Here is a 16,010-nt window from a genome sequence, read left to right as displayed (position 1 = left end):
TATTTAAAGAAAACAAGTAGGTAACTTGGTAATGTTCATTTATTAAGTTAAGACAACATACATACCTATATCTATGAAGAATTAATAATACCTAATAAATAATTTAACTGAAATAACATTTGATATTGTAATTGGACTTCTCCAATTTCGAGAAGGAGGTCAATCGTCGAATCCAACTCGGCTGGGCAGCGTTCGGGAAACTACGCAACATCTTTTCGTCCAAAATACCTCAGTGCCTGAAGACGAAAGTCTACAACCAATGTGTGTTACCTGTGATGACTTATGGCTCGGAAACGTGGCCTATAGTGGTAGTGGTACTATAGGCCTTATACAGAAGCTCAAAGTTGCACAGCGTGCTATAGAGAGGGCTATGCTCCGTGTTTCTTTATCGAATCAGAAATGAGGAGATCCGTAAACGAACTAAAGTCGCTGACATAGCCCGGCGGATTAGCAAGCTGAAGTGGCAGTGGGCAGGGCACATAGTACGCAGAACTGACGGCCGATGGGGCAGCAAGGTTCTGGAATGGAGGCCGCGTACCGGAAAACGCAGCGTGGGACGTCCACCCACAAGGTGGACCGACGACCTGATAAAGGTAGTGGGAAGGCGCTGGATGCAGGCCGCTACCAACCGTGCAATGTGGAAGTCATTGGGGGAAGCCTATGTTTAGCAGTGGACGTCCTGTGGCTGAAATGATGATAATTGTAAAGACATGGTGCTCATATTCAGTTAGGTACTTGGAAAGGCTGATCTCATTTAAGTTATTAATAGCGGAATACCTATGGGTATAGCATGGTATAATACAAATCTAGTTTGGGACTAGAGGCGCAGTGTAAAACGTCCAAGGCTATTTATTTATTAAAAAAATCCAATCAATGGGAATCCTAGTTAAAAAAAGTCTAGACTAATATTATTTTCATTTTAACTGATTATGGTATTGAGGAGCTCGCATATCGTCGCTTGATTTATGTGTAACATTTTGCTCTCTTGAAGAACAGTCAATGTAACACCCAATAATTCAGCAATCTGCGTTGACGGAAATGATTGTGATAAGCATTTGGTAAGATATGGCACCAAGTCCTCACTGAAGCATACACAAAATAATACAAAGTTCTGCCTTTCAATATCTGTGAAGCCTTGTTGCTCCCTATGATAAAATGCTAGTAGGACTTGCACAGCCTTCTCAAATGACTTTCTAAACTCATTGTATACTTCTTTCACAATATTTAAAGGAGCTGTGACTCTTAGACAGTTCAAAACTGTTAATAGCCCATTACAATACTCTGCTAGTGGATAGTAATCCAACAAGTTTTCAGGTGGACCTTGCACCATACTTTCATTGACTGGCCTAGGAACATTCTTTATACTAGACACCTTATAAGAACGCATTTGGCTATCAAAATGGCTATCAGTTTTTTCTACACCACTATGAAATTGTGCGAGGATGTTGTTACGGAATAATGGTGTCAAAACGCATCTCATGTCTGCTCCAACTCTTCCAAATGACAAACATAAATACATGCACTGGTTAAGCAAAGACTCGAAACTGGACTCATCTTCTCTTGGCAGGTCTTGATTTAACATTTGAGCAAGAATTTCAACCTGAAACAAAAAAGTAATAATGATAACATTTACACAAAACTTCCAGCTACTTAACCAAATCTGCTGTTAATAAATTAATTACCTTTAACTTCAACCAGCAAGACAGAGCATTAGTTCCACTTAGCTCATCATCTTTCACTTTGGCCTCTTGTGTGTCAGACAAAAATATGGATTTATGTTGGGTCAGTACATTGAACAAATGTATTCTGTGCAGTTCCACTATTTTTCTTAATAACTTTTCTGGTGCTGAAACAATATAACTAGTATTACTAGTATATCAGGTGTACAAGAAAACGCGGCTGGTTGGAACCACATTTACAGATACAACATTTTCTATGCAACCCTGGAATTGTTATTTACACAATTCATTTTAAATGTTTGATTTGGACATAGTGGTGATAGTAATAATGAATGGGGTACATAATACATATTGAGTTTATGATTTGTTACTTTATAATGTTACATTTTGCTGTAGAAGTGTAGGTAGACAATGCAAAGGTGTGTAAAATATTGAATAGTCCAAAACTATTCTTTTATTACCTATAATTAAATAATCATAATATTATAAAAAGTATAGGGCTTACATTCATTATTCTTGGCATCTTCAAGTGCTTTTTCAAACCATGCATTTCTGGCTTTGAGAAAATGTAAATGCAGACCATCTGATATTACAATATTATTGCTGCTGGTCTTGCCAGAAATAAATTGATAAGTATCTTGTTCATCATCAGTTGATTTGTAAACTGTGTTTGCTCTTCTTAAATATCCAAGTATCTGCAAAGCATAAACATCTATGTAAGAATTTGAATACAGTATACAGGGCAATACTATTGTTGAGCTTATTATCTCAGTCCCCTTTTTACACAATGCACAAACTTACTTGTAAACATTGGGGCAAAGGGAGGTCATAACGAAGTTGATTGAAGAGATGATAGAGAGTCTCAAACCATAATGTGATAATTTCTGAAGTTGTATTCTGCAAAATAAGACAGTGATTTAGTTTAAATAACAGATTTAATGTGTTGAATAAATACAGCCATTATGAATAAAATTCAAATCACACATTAAAAAAAACATGTTACCTGCACAATTGGAATTTCAGAATATCTTTTAGATAAGTTGCGGATAAATGTGAATATGTCTAGAGCACTCTCATAGTCCTCTGCATTGAGGGCCTCTCTCATCAATGAAGGCAGCTCGAGCAACTCTAGTAGTTTGTCACTTTGGTTACGAATACTGCTGTATCGGCTGTAAAATATTTTCTAAATATCATTATTTTATTTTATCAACCTATAGATTACATTGCTTAATAACATTTTAATTTGATTGAACAGTACTGACTCTTTTTATCGTCTTCTTCTTTTCGTGTCGACAACAAACCTACACAGTGTCAGCCCAAAACTCTTTTTATCGTAATAATTTGCTTATAGTTTGTATTACCTTTTCTCCTTGACAATATTGCCAGCCATTTGTGAAAACTTCTCACATTCCTGTATAAACATTGGTGTTGTATCCACAAATGATGATAATGAATCTTTAGACTTGGTCAGGTCCTTCATGATAGTACGAGATATATCTGCTGTCTCTACAAATGTCTTATAGTTGGTAAAGGCCAGCTCCTGGGTTTGTTCAGTTAGTTGCCTCATCTCTTCTGTCAACCTCTCCGGCTCTTTGCGTACATGTTCCCAATTATGTGAGCCTAATTTTTTTATATAATCCGTAATATCATGGAAGTATTCCACTTTCTCTGCAAAAGTATAAGGGTAAAGTTAGTTTGGTCAAATTTTTTTTACAGGTAAACAATGCCGTCACAACACTCACCGGCTGCATTGTCGGGAAACAATAAATTACTAAGTTCTTTCAGTTCTTGTGCCATTTTTACAATTATTATACGCTTTATTAATTGAAATACAGTAGTTATTTCAGATAATTATTATTTTCGTATCTTTTTGTTTGCGTGTAATCATTCGTTTTGACCATAGAGAAAAGTAATACATAGGAAATAGAGAACCCACTCTGTACGTAACGCTCACATACACACATAGTACACGCACACATACATACATAAAGTCCACGCATACATACACACAGTTCACGCACACATAGGCCCTCATAACCTTCAAAGAATTATTGTTTTTTTGATGTACAATGTAGAATTTTTTCAAATCCATTATTTTGAAAGTATTTATCTTTATGGTGTACGTATTGTATTANAAAAAAAAAAAAAAAAAAAAAAAAAGCGTCAATTGCATTTGATAGTGCAACACTGAGTACAGTCGTACCTGTGTAACCTGTGTTAAATTATTAGGCTAACTTTATGTATCAGGATTCAGGATTACGGGCTAATTTGATATTTTCATAAATTCACGAAAAAATATTTTAATTGTTTTTTACTGATGATACGACGATGCGTATAAAAATCACCATAAAACCCTGGCGTTTGGGGGATGTGATTATCTATTTTACATTATCTTTGGGTCAGTCTATTCTTCGATTGAATGAAAAAGTCTTCTATTTAGTCTATGGATTTTGGTTGGAAAATGGAAGTTAGCCATTTGTGCGATAACCAAACAATTAAATAATTTCTATTTGTGCGTGATTATTTAGTTAAAACGAAGTAATGCGATCACATTGTATTGTTATACGGTCAGTACTTGCTAAGATTTTTGTAACACTTTGGTTATATTTTTGTTTTCATCCATCATGAACTACTGATAAGTTGTATGATTGCGTCATGTAAACGTATAGATATAGTATGTTGTAGCGCTAATTGTAAAAATCGTTAAGAGCGTTTACGTCTAGCGTGGCATGTCAAGTTTAGGTAATTTCGATGCTAGTTTTATTCACACTAAAATAATTAAGACTGTGTGCGTGTTCTCACGCTCTATAGTCAAACCAAAATACTTTGATCCACCATCGTAAAAGTGTGCCAGGCTGTCAAGTGACAGCTCAAGGAAACTATGTAATCTTCAAATCTTCCAACACCGACTCTATAATTATAAATAATGGTATATATTAGTCCTAATCAATAATAAATACGGAAATTCTTTATCAAATAGTAAATTATCAAAGGTTTTTTACTATTTTGAGAATATTTTATACAGCCTATGTTCAGCAGAATTTTTTTTAATTTTAATGGGTAGAGATTTTTTCAAATCGGTTCCATTCAAAACAAACTTTTCCTGTTTACTATTCTTTTTTTATCCGGAAAATGCTAAACATTTCATACCCACCAGCTGCGGGGGCAGCTAGTGGGTTATGTCATATGTGGGGTTCTTCCTACCAGAAGGTGGGTAGCCCCTACACCCACTAAAAACCTGACTGTTTCTGCCATGATCCATATGAGTGATATGAGGGAACGCGGGACATCGCCATTGGCTGTTGCCTTTAGCATTCGTACTTAGCCGCCACCAGACACCTCCATGTCTAGCGACCGAGGCCTGTTAGGAAGAGACAGTTGGAGACCATATAAGCTGTCCTCTTGCGCCCAGGGTGTCGGCGGCGGATAACCGGAGTGCCGGCTGAGGCCTCTCGCTCCCCCTTTCCACTGCTTCTTTCTGTGAAAGGACACTTTCACAGAAAGTAAGCACACTATACCATAAGATTATTTGTCTCATCATAATATTTTATATAGCGAGCGGGTTCATTCCGTACCTGTACGCTTCATGCGTTCTCTAGCAAAAGCTGAAAATCAGTGTTCTGCCCTTTTGAGGGTAGTGTTTATACTGAGCTCTTTGCNAAACATCAATCTTTTAAACTGCGATCTCCAACCCGCCTGCCAAGCGTGGAGATTATGGCAAAACCCTCCACTATAGTGGAGGAGGCTCATAGTCCAGCAGTGGACTGTAAAGGGCTGTTGATGATGAAATTAGAGAGTGCAGTGTTGAAAAAATGATTAAATGATGATACTTATACCAGCAGTGTCCTTTGAAACTAACATTCTCCTGCAGTGGAAGGCACTAAATGAACTGATGGAAGTGTCATTGAGAATGAGAGGGTCATGCTCCTGCAGTGGACCTGTTAACCTTTAACTATAGTCGTGAAAAAATAATCACACTCCCATGGACGTCGGGTCTCACAGACCCCTATCTAAAATTCTTCATAATTTCATATCTGAACCAATTTGAATTTATCAAAGAGTTGATATATATCTAATAACTATTAATAAAGGATTTAGTAGTAAATTAATCAATTTTTAATCATTATTTAATTATTTTTTGGCAAATTTAAAAAACATAGACGTTTTTCAGTGTTTAATTGNCGATTCTAATAAAAATACCATACACCATTACTAGATTTAGTAATTTTGGTTGAGAGTTCTTGTTTACCTTAACCTTTTCATTTGACAGGGATAAGTGATAACCTAAGCTTTTTGTCTTGACACCATTTTTGATGTGCCTTTCATCTTTGTATTATTAGACTATCTTCGATTGGCCTGAAGATTTCAGCCACGTTTAATTTCGCTTTGTAATATAACACTCAGGTGTATTTGCAAGTAATTTTTTAAGACATGTGATAAGGTTATGTTGATGTTTTGGTTGTGGTATATGTTACAGGTAACTGTAATCAATGACAGAAGTGTGAGCCATGGTATTGATTTATTGCAGCAAATACTGTGCAAATAGTGGTATTTTAGACAAAGGATGCTAATTTTCAAAGTGTACTGATTTATACAAAGCCAATGCTAAAATTTATTATGATGGACTTGACTGTACTTGCCATTAAATAAGTTAGTTTACATCTACAACAATATTTCAGATTTTTGTTTATTATCAATTACTTTCTGAGTGCATAAATGGTATGAGAAGTCTGAAATTATGTATCATTTTTCAGCATGTTATCTCTTTACAGTAATGGATGATAATATGAAATAAAATGATGGAGGGAGAAGAATTCAACCTCCATTGGGAGGAGGTTGAAGTTAAGGTAATTATATTTATCTTACAATTAATTTTATTACTACAGCTCAAGCTAGAAACATTGTATTTCATACTAGCTTTTCTATTAATTATCTTTAATTTATTATCTCACTTACCTGGTGTGATAAGAGAAGATTGTAAACAATATGTATAATTATGTTTTGTTTTTAATTATAGCATGGCATTGTTGAAGTCGAAGAAGAAGTGATATGCGGCCTCACAAGCCATGACACATCATATTCAAATGCGGTAAATGTTTTTTTATTATAAATGGTTTACTTTGTAATTGAAAAAAATTATAACTATTAAAACTTTTGATTATCACAGGGTCCAGGAGACATAATAGAAGAAAATGATCAGATGGCTGCAGAGAACTTGATGTATTTATCTCAAGATGTAGTGAACTACACAGAGACAGCGGAACTGGCTGACGATCCAAATGTAGAGTGTGTAACGGAAGAAGTCATCACTGATGACTGGGTCATACCTGGTGGGCAAGAGAGGTAGGTTCCTAACAGATCTTTGTAACAAAATACAGTCAGACTGTGTTTTTACTGTTATCACTGGTATATTATTGTGGCTGGATGTATCTGCAGTGAAATCACCAAAAATAATCAGGGTCAGTTTGTTTCTTAACCATAATGTTTAGTAGTGACCTTTTATGTTTTTTCAGAGTGGAAGTTCCTTTGGATCATTTAACTAATCCAGTTTCAGACGCCAAAGAAGAAAATGATGTTGACGTTCCACTCCCTACTGACCAGGTAATACTTTTTGGATGTTTTCTAATAGATCGTTATTACTAATAATATATTACAGTAAATAACATGATAATGCCTGATTATGATGCACAGTCACATAATCACATTGTTCAAAATCATTTTAACTAAACTAACATGTGATGTGCATATGGCCTGAATTACAGGCATTCACAATGTTAGGGTACTTAAACACTAGAATAAGTAGAAACCCTGCACAATATGAAAAAAAAAAAAACAATCTATTCATAAAATACTTTTTTCATTCATGAGATTATGTGATTCCATTATGTGAACATGAGTCTTCCCTGATCCATATGGGTAGTGCAAGCCATTTTATAAATTTGCATCTGGTAAAGGATATTTTTTTTAATAATGCCACCAGTGCTTTGGAAATATAAGAGAGGGTCGTGCTGTAGTGGAGGATGGACACTAATTGACCTGCCCCCCTAGACAATTCGCACTTTTTGATCGAGTCAATAATTGAATTCGTCAAAACTCCATACAAAAAAAGGCCTTTCGACCACTTTTCGACTGGTTTGCGATTATAATGTGCACTTTGTCTAGACCCGCTGATTAGGGTGGTCCTTATTTTTCGACTTTTGAATTATCCCCGNTGTAACATAAAAACATAAACAGAATTTCTGAAAGACATAAAATAAAAATTTTGACAAGGGTTAAACTTACAAAAATTATAAACAGTGGCCTAGAACACTAAAGACAAATTATCTCTACAGGCATGTGTCATCTTTCTTTGAGAGCTTTGATAGGCAAAATATACACCATTCAGAATCGGAATCGGCAGCAATGGTACCTTCTAAGACATCTAAACTCAAAAGAAGGATCGTCTACAAGTAAAACCTTACTTCTGGAATGTTACTTAGATAGTTGGGCTAATAATATAGCTGATATACTCAGATACTTTCTACCATTATATATTCTTAAACTAAAACAATTTACAACATATTATAATGATATACTATAAAAAAATTATAGTTGACAAGTCACATCCATACAAGTATGTTTGTATGGAAATTATAGTCATCGGGTCTCCCAGACCCCGATAAAATTTTGGATGGTTATTACTCACGTAATAAGTGCCGGAAGACGCGATTTTATGCCTCCTCGGTCCTAACACAGTTAAAACTGAAGCTACTGAGATGGTCGAGAGCAGCACGTGTCGGGAAGGTATTTAAACCGAGAAATCGAAAAGGGGGGTGGGCCTCTGAGACCCGACGTCCATAGTTAAAGGTTAATGATGATAATACAAATACCACGAGTTACTAACGCTGCTTATAACACAGGACGAGTACACAGCGATGCGTCCATGGCCGTGCGACTTCTGCTCGCGGCGGTTCCGCAAGAAGGCGGCGCTGATGAACCACATGGTGGCCCACCAGAACGACAGGCCGCACGCGTGCAACTTGTGCGGCGTGCGATACGTACGCAAGTGTGACCTCATCAACCACTTGAAGGTTCACGCGTTTGTGCCGGACAACCAGGATGTCATGGACTATGGTGAGTGTGCAATTTTTAATGGACTGTCCCGCTGATGCGATATGAATAATATTACAGGTGTGATATTTTTTATTTATTTATTTAAACTTCTTGCACTTAATTATTGTACAGTAGATAGATCTGGAGTTTCAGTATGTGGCACTTAACTGTGTGTGACCTTGAAGTTAGCTTAAACTTGTAATTTGAAGAAATTAAATAAAAATTATATTTGGGTACTTGATACCATGAATCAATAATTCCAAAACACAACTTAAAATCTTAGGCTGAATTGCACCATCTTACTTTAACTTTGACAAACGTCAAAAATCCGTCAAACTCCATACAAAAAGCACCGGTTATTGCCACGGTTAAAATAAGGTGGTGCAACTCAGCCTTAATTTTTAATTTGCTACAAAATCAGTTTATTTTCTTTTCTTTTTTTATGTATAACATAACAATTTAGATTAAAATAATTAAATCGCAATGTCATTCAGGTTCTTTTTGCCATATAACATTTATAGGTNTTATAGGATTGAAATGCTCATAAAAACTAATATGTCAATTAGTTGGTGATGACAACTACCTTGAAAATAATTTGGTAGCACTGCATAGCCTACTGATAAAGTTAATTACTTAATTCCTGTTCATAAATTTATTTTAATTTATTGTTTCTGTTTTGTCAAATGAATTCTGCTTTTTGTGGTAGCTAATGTAAAAAAAATATAGGATTATAGTTGGCAATATCAATAACTATTCCATTACTTTCCTACACATAATCCAATGTACAAACTGTAAACCATATCGAAAATGATTATTTTGTAATCATGTCATGCTTTTTTTGTTAGATCTAGGCTAATTAATATTGGAATGAACAATAGAATTCTTGTTTACAGATGACATTATAGATACTCAAGTTACTACTAAACCAAAGAAGAAAAAAGGACGACGGAAAAAGAATCCAGAACCAGTAGAGGTAGAGCTATTATTATTTGCGCTGTTATCTTTTTTCACAGGTTTTATAATCGATTTAGTTATCACATAGTTAAATATTGTTCTTTACAACCAAGGGAAGTCCACTGCTGGACAAAGGCTTTCCCTAAGGATTTCCACAACAGCACTGCCCGCTCGATCCAGGTGCTTCCCGCGACGTACATTAAAGCGTTAGTCTAGCGAGTGGCCTACATTTCCCGTCCGTAATCGCCACTCGAGAACTATTTTTCTCAAACAACTATTAGTTTGTACGAGCTGTGTCGTCCACTGCTACTTAAATTAAAAATTCTGTGAGCTGTTTCGGTTAAATTATTATGCTTGAAAAATTGAAATCTATTCCCTATTTACCTTGGTCACGGCATCGGCGTGATAGCCTGAATTGGTTTCTCTGTTTCTTTTTTTGTTGTGGTTGTTATTGTCACGAGAAGTTTCAGTAAAAAAATTAAGCACATAAGTGTGATTAATATGACCATACTAGCTGTGCCCGCGACTTCGTACGCGTGAAAACCCGTTTTCGCAACATTTTTCATTGTTGCTCTGCTCCTATTGATCGTAGCGTGATGTTGTATACCCTATAGCCTTCCTCGATAAATGGGCTATCTAACACTGAAAGAATTTTTCAAATCGGACCAGTAGTTCCGGAGATTAGCGCGTTCAAGTAAACAAACAAACAAAAAAAGTCAGCTTTATAATATTAGTATATATGTTACGGTTAATGTGATAAATTGAAAATTATTAATAATATCCGGTTATTATGAATAATTATCGACAGTCGCGGTAAAAGTGATAAATTAATCACATTTAACAGTGATTATTTAATAATTCAACCTTACTACTAACAAATTTCATAAAAGAGAACAACATCTTGTGTACGTGCTCGTGTACAGCCAAACTTTTGAACGTTTTGATATCATATATTAATATAATTTGGCATAATGAGTTTGGAATGTTTCTTGCGTAATATTACTTTTTCATGACGCCTATAACATAATGTTTTCATTTAAAGTGAAAAATAGGTTAAGGTGCGGCGGGGGTGGCCCTTGGGCCACCCCTAAGCCGCCTATTTAGTTTTATACACACATAAATGACCTCATATTAATCACATTTACCAAATCATGCGGTAATTATTCATAATAACCGGCGATTATTTATAATTTTCACATTTATCACTTTGACCGTAACATATAGATTAACTTTTCATAAAATTAAAAATTCATAAAATTCATTTATTTTTGCAAATAGGTTTTAAAAAAGCGCTTTTACACGTCCCAATATTAACCCTACCACTGCTTCGGGACAATAAATGGGCCAGTGCTGAGAAGAAGCAGCGCAAGAATCTCAGTCACTATTATACAGGACGTCTGTCCGGATAGCTAGTTAAAATAATAAATACAATCAAACAGAACGGCCTGTGGGAGAACATGACATCGGCTAGGACGCAGCAGTGGTCACGGCGCGCGCGCACGCCGCCCAAGCCGCCGCCGACACCGCCGTCGCCGCCCACGCCGCCGTCGCCGCCCTCGCCGCCGCCGCCGCCCGCCGACCCCGCGCGACCTTTCGTCTGCCGCCAGTGTGGCATCGGCTTCGCTAGGGAGAAGGCTCTGCAGTCGCATGCGAGGGTGAGTACTGAGTACTAACCCGGTAAAGGGTTTTTCGGTGATAAAAATATTATGTAGTGTGATTTAAATGCACCCTTTCCTGTCCCACCAATGCGGTATGTGCTTGATGATGCGGATTAGGGCTGATTTTTCAATCGTCAGATACCTTTTGACTAAAGAATTAACTTATTGTTGCCATTAACTGTCAATATGCCAAACTTAGGCTGAGTTTCACCTCCTAACTCTGACCGTAACTGTAACGATAACTGGTGTTTTTCAATGGAGTTTGACAGATTTTTGACGTTTGTAGTAAAATAAGATGGTGCAACCCAGCCCTATTCGTCAGTTATTTATCCGTAGATTGAAAAATCAGCCCTAAGTATAAGCTTGTTCAATATTGTTCTCAAAATGTTACTTTTTTAAGAATCAGCGAGTCTTTCTTTAAAGTAATACAGGAATTAAAGACGTTTTGCCTTCGTGCCGTAAAATATCGCGGATCGCTCTCAGTTTGACCTGTATGACCCAGTTTCCACCAAGGCGGAGCGGAGAATTTAAGTGTTTTGAATAGCCAATCAGATTATTTCCAAATGTCCACTCCGATCCGCAGCCACCGCCGCTGCCGCTGTCAAATTCTACAGAAAAGTAATTCGCCCAGCACATCTCTTTTCTTCTCAGCTCTGCTCCTCCTTGGTGGAAACCGCGCCTGAATTTGTACGCGATTATCCCGCGTTTGGGTGAATCGATTTTGTAGTGGCTTCCAGAAACGTATTTGTTACATTCTGGAGAAGGTTTTTGTACGCATTTTTTGTCATTATATCCCTTATGTATGATATAACAGGTGCACGGAGGCGACTCGCCGGTGGAGTGCGGCGAGTGCGGCGAGCTGTGCTGGTCGCGCGAGGCGCTGGCCACACACGCGGCCGCGCGTCACCCGCACCTGCCGCCGCGGCCCAGCCACGCCGCGCCCTACCAGGTGGACGACGAGGGTACGTGTCCAGTCTCCATTCTAGCTAGGCGATGAACTTCACGAAAAAATAGTTATGTCTCCTTTTTCTGACTGTTCCACTGTTGTAAGCCGAGGGTACGTGTCCAGTCTCCATTCTAGCTAGGCGATGAACTTCACGAAAAAATAGTTCCCGTCTCCTTTTTGTGACTGTTCCACTGTTGTATTTGTAGGCCTATGGTTATCACGCCATCAGTCCCCACTCTAACGAGGCAACGAACTTCACGGAGAAATAGTTCTTAGTCTCCTTTTTGTGACTGTTCCACTGTTGTAGACCTATGGTTTACTCCCACTAGGTGGACCGACGATCTGGTGAAGGTCGCGGGAGGTGCCTGGATGCTAGCGGCGCAGGACCGGTCTTTGTGGAAATCCTTGGGGGAGGGCTTTGTCCAGCAGTGGACGTCTTTCGTTCTGAAACGAACGAACGAACGAGACCTATGGTTATCACGCCATTTTATCAATTTTGCCCATATATTTTGATGTCGACAAAAACATCACGGCGCGCAACCTAGCCCGGTTGAAGTCAGTTATAAACAGTCTGCCCATCATATCTTGTGTGATCTTTGGAAATATGAACGTGACATAATGCTTGATTCAATACAACATACATCTGTTTCTGCAATTTTATCACACCGATCTTGTTGCGACAAGGAAAAATCGATTTTGTGAAAAATATTATTGGCAGGCTAATTGCTCACAAGATAGGTCCCTTTGATGCTTTCTGCAGAACTTGAATTCAGTGTCTATTTCTTATATTAAATAAATAAATCCCCGTCCAGATGACGACATGGACTTCAAGCTGTCGCCGGCGGCGCACAGCGGCAGCGCCGAGCGCGTGTACGAGGCGGTGCGCGGGCCCGAGCTGTTCTGCCAGGACTGCGGCGTGGCCTTCCAGCGCGCCGACCTGCTGCGCCGCCACGTGGCCGCCGCGCACAGGTAAGAAACAGTTTAAAGCAGGCGGAGAAGTGATATTGTGGGTGATACGGATCTAAAAGTCTAATACCAGTTTTCACCATCAATCCCTAATTTTTAAGTGACCCCTATGGTAACACATAACAGGAAATTTGTTTGCAAAGAAAACGGGCATAAGGCTGAGTTACACCAACTTACTTTCACAGTAACTTTAATAATGACCGCTGTTTTTGTATGGAGTTTGACAGATTTTTGACGATTGATAAAGTTAAAGTTAGATGGCGCAAATCAAGCAATCAGCCTAAGTCGATGTTGAAAACGTCTTTTGATTGCTTAGAGCGGTTTCGCATTACACGTTCAGAATCCAATCCTAAGAAGGGCCTGCTTTAAAACTCGCGCAAGCGCGCGCACGCGTGACGCCAAGATAGGCAAGCTAATGTTGCGGGTGTCCAATAAATAGGCGTACACATATACCCGCGATGGAAGACCGGGGCGAAAATCCGCAAGGTTTAGCGCTGGCACTCGGTCCGGAGTAGTTCTAGAGCTTGTATGTTGCATTTTACGCGCTAGAGCAAATTTCCTTCGTTCAATTTCTGTAGTAGTTTCCTAGATTCGTATTTTCACACGGATTCAGATCGGAAATTGTTTAAATTTTCCAAAATATCTAAACATTATCATTTGTGTAGCTACAAACGCCACGATAGCACGAGCAGCGCGTGGGGCGAGCACACGTGCGACGTGTGTGGCGAGAGCTGTACTGACGCGCTGCAACTCCTGGCGCACGCGGAAGGCCACGCCGAGCGCCACCACACCACTCCCAGGTCAGATTCAGCTGCTCATTGACGTCAAGAAAAAATATTGTACTAAAAATAACCCCCAACCACAGATTACTAATAGTCCAGTAGAATTAGATTTTAAATCTACTAGATTTTAAACTACAAAAGATTTTATTGCTTTAATGGCTTCATTGGTTGCCCATTAAGACTCTCCTAGGTTTTCGACTTCGACGGAGTTGTGCTTAAGTGGTGGGGGCCCCCGAAAGGGGCGCTTTTTAGGTTTTCCGGTTATACCGCGTAAAGGACTTACCCTATCGAAAAGTGGTCTTCCTGACGATTGAAGGGCATTTAATCCTGCATTAAATAAGACCAAATTCATATGTTTTGGACAAACCGTTCTCGTGCAAATGTTCGACAAAGTAGAAAATATGTGTATATTTAATGACCGTCTCCACGTCCAATAGCTCGTCACCCGTAGGCTCCCAAGCCTTGTAAAGGGTCGCCTTAACCAGCGTATCCCTGTCAAGGCTCACAAGTTGGATTCGCTTATCCTTGTTCGTCCCAGCCGTTCCTTAACTGCGGTTGCTGCACCTCTCCCTGGCACTCTCCTGAATGACTCTGTGTTACCTAATGTGGCTGCCCCTCTTCCTTGTATCCTCCTGCACGAATACGTTGCCTAGTTGTATGCCTGGTGGCGATCTATGCACACGCAGTGATCGCTATTGCTCCTTCATGCGCGCGAGTGACGGAGGCCTGCCGTAGCCGTTGATGTTTTAAAATCTATCTTTCGTCGAAATCTAACAAGATGATTATGATGATTGATTTGAAAACTGCTAATCCAAGAAACATTGTTACAGATTAAAAAAGCAGTCTCGAGGTCGAAATAACGTGTCTTCAAGTAGTTCAAGACAATTCCCATGTAGAGAATGTGGTAAGTATTATAATTTATTTGACGGAAATATTTTAATACAACCTCTTCGAAACATTCTGCTTCATAGAGATCTTAAGCCTTGTTCATACACACGCGGTTTGTTGGTAGTTTTTATTGGCGAGGCACTGAGGCGGTAACCGTGCGGTTATGGCTCGATGCAAACTGTCCAGCAACCGCGCAGATTCCGCCGTGTCTGAACTAGGCTTTAGATCACCAATATAATCCTAACGTGACTATAACTATTAATTTTGTTTTGAACCTATATTATACTGATTTACTTTTTATCGCCAATCAGATGGTATAATTTGCTAAAGCCAATGCTTTTTATAAAACACTAGCTGACCCGGCGAACTTTGTTCCGCCTTAATGGCAATAAATAAGCAGACTTTTTTTTTTAATTTCGAACGGGATAAAAAGTATCCTATGTCCTTCTCCTGGCTCTAAACTACCTCCCTGACAATTTTCAGCTAAATCGGTTCAGCCGTTCTTGAGTTATAAGTGGAGTAACTAACACGACTTCCTTTTATATATACAGTGTGTCCGGGCTTGTAGNTGTTCAATAAAACTTGTGATGCTAACGGGTACCTCTCGGCTTCGTCATTTGCAAGCTGTTTCATAGTTCGTAATGCTAAGAATGGGGCTGACTTAGTCCCATATGTCAAAGTACATAGCTGATACTCTTTAATGGGATCCTGTTGGTGATCTCTCCATACGATCTTTTGAAGATGTTGATCACTTTCATGGACCAGTATCATGCGGTACATCTTTTCACAGTCTGCTGAATAAACGAATCTGAATGTTCTCCAGTTTAAAAGCAGGCTCTGAATGTCATTATGTAATTTAGGTCCGCACTCCATCAGGTCATTTAAACTGTATCCTGATTGAGTTTTAGCTGACGCATTGAATACCACACGTAACTTTGTCGTTGTGGATTCTTGTTTATGAATGTCATGATGTGGTAAAAAACAACTTGGCTCTGTTTTATTTATGCATTGTTTCATGTGCCCCAAAGACACATATTCCTGCATA

At 38.6% G+C, this 16,010-nt stretch overlaps 2 protein-coding genes across 2 annotated transcripts; one reads left to right on the top strand and one right to left on the bottom strand.

Annotated features, from left to right (window-relative positions):
- Positions 1-21: 21 nt before the first annotated feature.
- Positions 22-3,577, bottom strand: Cog8 (conserved oligomeric Golgi complex subunit 8). Its single transcript, XM_028308975.1, has 7 exons — positions 3,422-3,577; positions 3,041-3,347; positions 2,683-2,848; positions 2,481-2,576; positions 2,185-2,374; positions 1,683-1,846; positions 22-1,600 (listed from the first exon to the last, which is right to left on the bottom strand). The coding sequence occupies exons 1-7, from the start codon at positions 3,474-3,476 to the stop codon at positions 920-922; spliced, it is 1,659 nt and encodes a 552-aa protein (XP_028164776.1). The 5' UTR covers positions 3,477-3,577; the 3' UTR covers positions 22-919.
- A 550-nt stretch (positions 3,578-4,127) lies between these two features.
- On the top strand, positions 4,128-15,118 carry LOC114355933 (zinc finger protein 836). Its single transcript, XM_028308984.1, has 14 exons — positions 4,128-4,246; positions 6,157-6,329; positions 6,452-6,526; positions 6,697-6,768; positions 6,847-7,022; positions 7,193-7,280; positions 8,579-8,792; positions 9,665-9,744; positions 11,165-11,380; positions 12,198-12,345; positions 13,142-13,298; positions 13,961-14,095; positions 14,908-14,981; positions 15,090-15,118. Exons 3-14 carry the CDS (start codon positions 6,476-6,478, stop codon positions 15,116-15,118), a joined length of 1,440 nt encoding a protein of 479 aa, XP_028164785.1. The 5' UTR covers positions 4,128-4,246; positions 6,157-6,329; positions 6,452-6,475.
- Positions 15,119-16,010: the final 892 nt, after the last annotated feature.

The sequence above is a fragment of the Ostrinia furnacalis genome, unplaced genomic scaffold, assembly GCF_004193835.3.
Source record: "Ostrinia furnacalis isolate ACB-3 unplaced genomic scaffold, ASM419383v2 OfSCF2576, whole genome shotgun sequence".
NCBI classification, from domain to species: domain Eukaryota; kingdom Metazoa; phylum Arthropoda; class Insecta; order Lepidoptera; family Crambidae; genus Ostrinia; species Ostrinia furnacalis.
This window is presented reverse-complemented; position numbering and strand designations above follow the sequence as displayed.

What these genes read in the sequence shown, in the direction of transcription:
- LOC114355933 (XM_028308984.1), top strand. Translation starts at nt 6,476, where the DNA reads ATGATGGAGGGAGAAGAATTCAACCTCCATTGGGAGGAGGTTGAAGTT. An exon ending in AGAATCCAGAACCAGTAGAG is followed by an intron (nt 9,745 to 11,164) that starts GTAGAGCTATTA and finishes ACAATCAAACAG; the next exon opens with AACGGCCTGTGGGAGAACAT. An exon ending in CGCCACCACACCACTCCCAG is followed by an intron (nt 14,096 to 14,907) that starts GTCAGATTCAGC and finishes ACATTGTTACAG; the next exon opens with ATTAAAAAAGCAGTCTCGAG.
- Cog8 (XM_028308975.1), bottom strand. Translation starts at nt 3,476, where the DNA reads ATGGCACAAGAACTGAAAGAACTTAGTAATTTATTGTTTCCCGACAAT. An exon ending in AATATTGTCAAGGAGAAAAG is followed by an intron (nt 2,849 to 3,040) that starts GTAATACAAACT and finishes AATATTTTACAG; the next exon opens with CCGATACAGCAGTATTCGTA. An exon ending in CTGAAATTCCAATTGTGCAG is followed by an intron (nt 2,577 to 2,682) that starts GTAACATGTTTT and finishes CTTATTTTGCAG; the next exon opens with AATACAACTTCAGAAATTAT.